This window comes from Gorilla gorilla, chromosome X, assembly GCF_029281585.2.
Source record: "Gorilla gorilla gorilla isolate KB3781 chromosome X, NHGRI_mGorGor1-v2.1_pri, whole genome shotgun sequence".
NCBI lineage: Eukaryota > Metazoa > Chordata > Mammalia > Primates > Hominidae > Gorilla > Gorilla gorilla.
This window is the reverse complement of record NC_073247.2, coordinates 167,058,819-167,064,430: the sequence shown is the minus strand read 5'-3', so window position 1 is coordinate 167,064,430 and position 5,612 is coordinate 167,058,819. Positions and strand designations below refer to the sequence as shown.

Here is a 5,612-nt window from a genome sequence, read left to right as displayed (position 1 = left end):
CATGCAAAAGAATGCCCCTGGACCCCTACCTCACATCACGTAAAGAATTAATTCAAAATGGATCACAGATCTAAATGTAAGGGCTGAAACTATAAAACTCTAAGAAGAAAACAGAGATGTAACTTTGCACGACCTTGGATTAGGCAACAGCTCCTTCAGTATGACACCAAAGGCAAAGCCACAGACATCTTTTCATTTGGCAAGTTGGACTACATCCAAATGTAAATCTTTTGGGCAACAAAGGGCTCTATCCAGAAAGTGAATGGGAGAAACATTTGCAAATCACATATCTGATAAGAGTCTATTTTCCAGAATATATGAATAAGTTTTAGAAGCCCACAGCCAAAATACAATCAACCGAATTAAAAAATGGGCAAAGGGCTTGAATAGACATTCCTCCAAAGCAGAGGTACAGAGGGCCAAGAAGCACATGAAAAGATGTCTTAGTCTGTTTTCTGTTGCCATAATTGAATACCCGACACTGAACAATTTATAAAGAAAAGAAATTTATTTCTTACCGTTCTGGGGACTGGGAAGTGCCCCGGCATCTGGGGATGGCAGAGGGTATCACATGGCGAGAGGGCAAGAGGGTGTATGTCGTTTCAGGCCTCTCTTCCTATTCTTATAAAGCCACCAGTCGCATCCTGGGGGTCTCACCCCGATGACCTTATCTAATCCTAATTACCGTCTCGAAGGCTGCGCCTCCAATCAACACGTGAATTTGGGGATTAAGTTTCCCAGACACACAATTTGGGGGACGCACTCAAACCACAGCAACATCATTAGCCATTTGGGAAATACAAATGAAAACCACCATGAGATAGCACTTCACACCCACTAGGATGGCCACTGTAAACAAAACAAAATGAGGCAAACAGAAAACAAGTTTTGATGAGGCTGTGAAGAAATTGGGACTCTCACGCACTACTGTTGGGAATGCGGAAGATTACAGCTGCTGTGGAAATCAGTTTGGTGGTTCCTCAATAAGTTAAACAGAATTACCACACGAGCCAGCAGTTTGACTCCTAGAAATAGACCCAAAAGAACTGAAAAGAGATATTCAAAGAAAAACCTGTAGAGAGATGGTCATGGCAGTGCTATTCACAATAGCCAGAAGGGGGAAATAACCTGTCCATCAACTGACGACTGGGTAAACAAAATGTGGCCTCCTATTTATACAACAGAATCGTACTCAGTCATTCAAAGGAAGGAAGTACTGATTCATGCCTCTACATGGATGAACCCTGATGAAACCATTACGCTAAGCGAAAGCAGCCAGACACACAAGGCCTCACATTTGGTCGTATAATTCCATCTATAGGAAATCTCCAGAACAGGCTAACCTCTATGGACAGAAAGCAGAGGGACTAGGGGTTGCCAGGGACTATCGGGAACGTGTGCATGGGCGGGGGGAGGGGGTGTGTGTGGGAGGGTGTGGGGGCTGGTAGTGGTGGTGTGGGAGGAGGCGTGCGGCAAGCGACTGCTTATAGGTACAGGGGTTTCGGTTTCTTTTCGGGGTGTTGAAAACGTTTTGGAACTAGGTGGTCGTGATGGATGTGCCACATTGTGAAGGCGTGGTACCCATCCTCCCCTCGCCCACCCCTTTGTCTTTCCCACGGTGTTCCCATCCAGTAGAAAGGGAAAGTTCCCACTGGCAAAGAGAGGGTCACCAGCGCGATTCCCCCTGCCCCGCCCCACCCCACCCCACCCCCACGGCCCTCCAGCCACTTCTAGGCCCAGGCCTGCTCCCTCGAGGCCAATGGGAAAGCGATGAGGTCACCTGACGGACGTGTGTCCCTCGTGAGGGGCCGTCAGCACATGCGTGCCCGTCACCGGATGTGCGTGCCCATTGGTCTCGGCTCCCTAGCCAATGAGGGGCTGGGCCCTGGTCGCTAGGATACACAGTACTGGACGCGGTAACTGTCGTCTTGAGAGCCATCTTGCCTAGCTGGGCCAAGCCGACATAGCACACTCAACGCCCAGCATGCCGAGGAGGAGGAGACATCGAGGGTCCTCCGGTGCTGGCGGCCGGGGGCGGACCTGCTCTCGCGCCGTCCGAGCGGAGCTTTCGTTTTCAGTGAGCCAGGTGGAGCGCAGTCTACGGGAGGGCCACTACGCTCAGCGCCTGAGTCGCACGGCGCCGGTCTACCTCGCTGCGGTTATTGAGTACCTGACGGCCAAGGTCCTGGAGCTGGCGGGCAACGAGGCCCAGAACAGCGGAGAGCGGAACATCACTCCCCTGCTGCTGGACATGGCGGTTCACAACGACAGGCTGCTGAGCACCCTTTTCAGCTCGACCACCATCTCTCAAGCGGCCCCTGGCGAGGACTAGCTTCTGACACCCGGCCCCCGGGACCTGACAGGTCCACTCGTCCACCCACCCGGCCCCAAATCCCCCGGCCTGAACCCCCGGCCTTAAACACCCTCCCCCCACAACCCGGGCCCCAGAGTCTTGGGCCTTCATTAATTCTGTCAATAAAGTGTTTAGAGGAACCCACCTGCCTGCTTCAGTCTCTTTGCCTTGGGGTGGGGGTGGGGGGGCGGTGAGATGGGTTGGGGGGTTGTGAGACCTCCACAGCTGGAGGGATGGAGAGGTGGTGGGGGTCTGGGGTTGGGTGGGAGTCAGGGATGGCACAGAGGAGCAGTCTCTCCCGGTGACAGTGCAGGGGGAGTGGCCCTGGGTGGGAAGGGGACACCCGCGCTGGTTCTGAGCAAGTCAGGGCCTGCCCGGGAAAGTCCTCAGCATGATGGTGTTCGTTGGGGCGGGTGGGCCTCAAGATCATGACTGCAGTGTTGCGACAGGACGGACTTCTAAGGCAACCGGGGTGGGGACGGAGAGGTGGACCCGGCGCTTGGCAAGGGGCCCTGGACGGGAAGACGGAGGAGTGAGTAGTCGGGGGGGGGCGGGGGGGGGGGGACAACAGTCCAGAAATGCACAGACATGGAATTAGGGTCACGAATTTAGTTGGGTCATGTTCAGATGGAGAGGCTGTGGGATGCCTTTAGCAACCTAGACCATTTGCATTGCAGCCGAGCTAGCAGCAGCTGGTGCCCCGCCAGGCCCCGCGTACCTTCCCAGGGTCCTGGATCCGCATCCCCGAGACCCTCGATTTGCATTCGCCGCTCACAGCCCGGCCAGGCCCCGCCTCCGATCCCGCTCTTTGCATATCACCAGGGCAAGGGGCAGGCTCGGGCTGGGGAGCCGGCGCGGGCACGGCGGCAGCCCGCCGAGGGGGACGCAGGGCACGTCGCCCCGCCCCGGCCCGCCCGCCAGCTGCGGCGGCGCGTCGGGAAGTGCTTGGGGCGGCGAGCATGGCGGCAGCGGCTGCAGGCCTGGGCGGCGGCGCCGGCCCGGGACCCGAGGCCGGGGACTTCCTGGCCCGCTACCGGCTGGTATCGAACAAGCTGAAGAAGCGGTTCCTGCGGAAGCCGAACGTGGCGGAGGCCGGCGAGCAGTTCGGACAGCTGGGCCGGGAGCTGCGCGCCCAGGAGTGTCTGCCCTACGCGGCCTGGTGCCAGCTGGCGGTGGCGCGCTGCCAGCAGGCGCTCTTCCACGGGCCCGGGGAGGCGCTGGCCCTCACCGAGGCCGCCCGCCTCTTCCTGCGGCAGGAGCGCGACGCGCGCCAGCGCCTGGTCTGCCCCGCCGCCTACGGGGAGCCGCTGCAGGCCGCCGCCAGCGCCCTGGGCGCCGCGGTGCGTCTGCACCTCGAGCTGGGCCAGCCGGCCGCCGCCGCCGCCCTCTGCCTCGAGCTGGCCGCCGCCCTGCGCGACCTGGGCCAGCCGGCCGCCGCCGCCGGTCACTTCCAGCGCGCCGCCCAGCTCCAGCTGCCCCAGCTGCCCCTGGCCGCGCTGCAGGCGCTTGGCGAGGCCGCCTCCTGCCAGCTGCTGGCGCGCGACTACACCGGCGCCCTGGCGGTCTTCACGCGCATGCAGCGCCTGGCGCGGGAGCACGGCGGCCACCCGGTGCAGTCACTGCCGCCGCCCCCGCCGCCGGCACCCCAGCCCGGGCCCGGGGCGACGCCCGCCCTACCGGCCGCGCTGCTTCCTCCGAACTCCGGCTCGGCGGCGCCCTCTCCCGCCGCCCTGGGCGCCTTCTCGGACGTGCTGGTCCGCTGCGAGGTGTCCCGCGTGCTGCTGCTGCTCCTCCTGCAACCACCGCCCGCCAAGCTGCTGCCGGAGCACGCCCAGACCCTGGAGAAGTACTCCTGGGAGGCTTTTGACAGCCACGGGCAGGAGAGCAGCGGCCAGCTTCCCGAGGAGCTCTTTCTGCTGCTCCAGTCTTTGGTCATGGCTACCCACGAAAAGGACACGGAAGCCATCAAGTCGCTGCAGGTGGAGATGTGGCCACTGTTGACTGCTGAGCAGAACCACCTCCTTCACCTCGTTCTGCAAGAAACCATCTCCCCCTCAGGACAGGGAGTCTGATCCATCCCATTCGCCCAATGACTTCTTTTTGCCCAGGCCGGGACTTTTTGCATCAGTCACGTTAACCAGATGACTTTGCCTGTTACCAAACCTCATGCATCCACGTTTGCGTCTGGGGAGGAATAAAAAGACATCGTTCCCGCTTCTGCGTTTTGTTATTCCTACTGCCGCCACAGGAATTATTTCGTTGGCTGAACGTTACCAGCACCCCAAGAACACGTTTTGATAGAATCAGAGTAGAGGACGTGGCTGTCTTCTAAAAAGCCACGACATGAAAATGACAATCCCTTTCGTCTCCTTCCTCCGCTGCTTCCACCCAACGCAGCCTCCTGCCTCCGCCTTTGTTTCATAGTGAGGATTTTATTTTGCACGGCGCCCTCCCTCTAAATACCTACCCTAGATGATTTCATCCTGCCCCTCACTTCTTAACATATTCCTGTGTCTTTGTAATGGCCAAATTTCTCCTTCCACTCGTCCGCACGGTACGTCTTCATGGGAGTCATTTTATTCCTTACAGCTTCCTTGTAACCACAGCCCTAAATCCATGATAAAGCTACTCTTGTACTCCTCATGTGTGGTTTTGGTGTCCGTCGTCTATAAAATGTGACTCTCTTACCTACTTGTCAGGAGGCCAGAAGCAGAACCAGATAGCTGTTTGGGCTCCAGGATGTATTCGTTCCTTTGAAATTTGCGCTATGCCTCCTATGTGGGCAACGAACCTGCAGAGATCATCTATGATGTGCTCCGTACTCAGGTGACTGCAATGCAGATACATCCAGTGCAGCGGGTCTGGTGCCGATGCATCGATTTGCATTGGAATTCACGGTTCTGGTTCCATTCCCAGAGGTATATGCAGTCTGGATCACAACAGCTTTTATTTGTAATAGGGATTTTTTTTTTTTTTTTCCGAGATGGAGTCTCACTCTGTCGCCCAGGCAGGAGCGCAGTGGCGTGATCTCGGCTCACTGCAACCTCCGCCTCCTGGGTTCAAGCGATTCTCCTACCTCAACCTCCAGGGTGCCTGGGATTACAGGCGTGCACCACCACGCTGGGCTAATTTTTGTATTTTTAATAGAGATGGGGTCTCACCATGTTGGCCAAGCTGGTCTGCAACTCCTGACCTCAAATGATCCACCCTCCTCGGCCTCCCAAAGTGCTGGGATTACAGGCATGAGCCACCACGCCTG

The 5,612-nt window shown here is 57.9% G+C and overlaps 2 protein-coding genes across 2 annotated transcripts; both read left to right on the top strand.

Moving 5' to 3' along the window:
* Window positions 1-1,881: 1,881 nt before the first annotated feature.
* Window positions 1,882-2,497, top strand: LOC115932200 (histone H2A-Bbd type 2/3). The gene has a single exon (XM_031005869.3). It carries the CDS (start codon window positions 1,985-1,987, stop codon window positions 2,330-2,332), a length of 348 nt encoding a protein of 115 aa, XP_030861729.1. The 5' UTR covers window positions 1,882-1,984; the 3' UTR covers window positions 2,333-2,497.
* A 735-nt stretch (window positions 2,498-3,232) lies between these two features.
* F8A3 (coagulation factor VIII associated 3) lies at window positions 3,233-4,996 on the top strand. The gene has a single exon (XM_004065159.4). It carries the CDS (start codon window positions 3,313-3,315, stop codon window positions 4,423-4,425), a length of 1,113 nt encoding a protein of 370 aa, XP_004065207.1. The 5' UTR covers window positions 3,233-3,312; the 3' UTR covers window positions 4,426-4,996.
* Window positions 4,997-5,612: the final 616 nt, after the last annotated feature.

Bases quoted from the DNA above. Each gene is read 5' to 3' on its own strand.
- LOC115932200 (XM_031005869.3), top strand. From the start codon at position 1,985: ATGCCGAGGAGGAGGAGACATCGAGGGTCCTCCGGTGCTGGCGGCCGG.
- F8A3 (XM_004065159.4), top strand. From the start codon at position 3,313: ATGGCGGCAGCGGCTGCAGGCCTGGGCGGCGGCGCCGGCCCGGGACCC.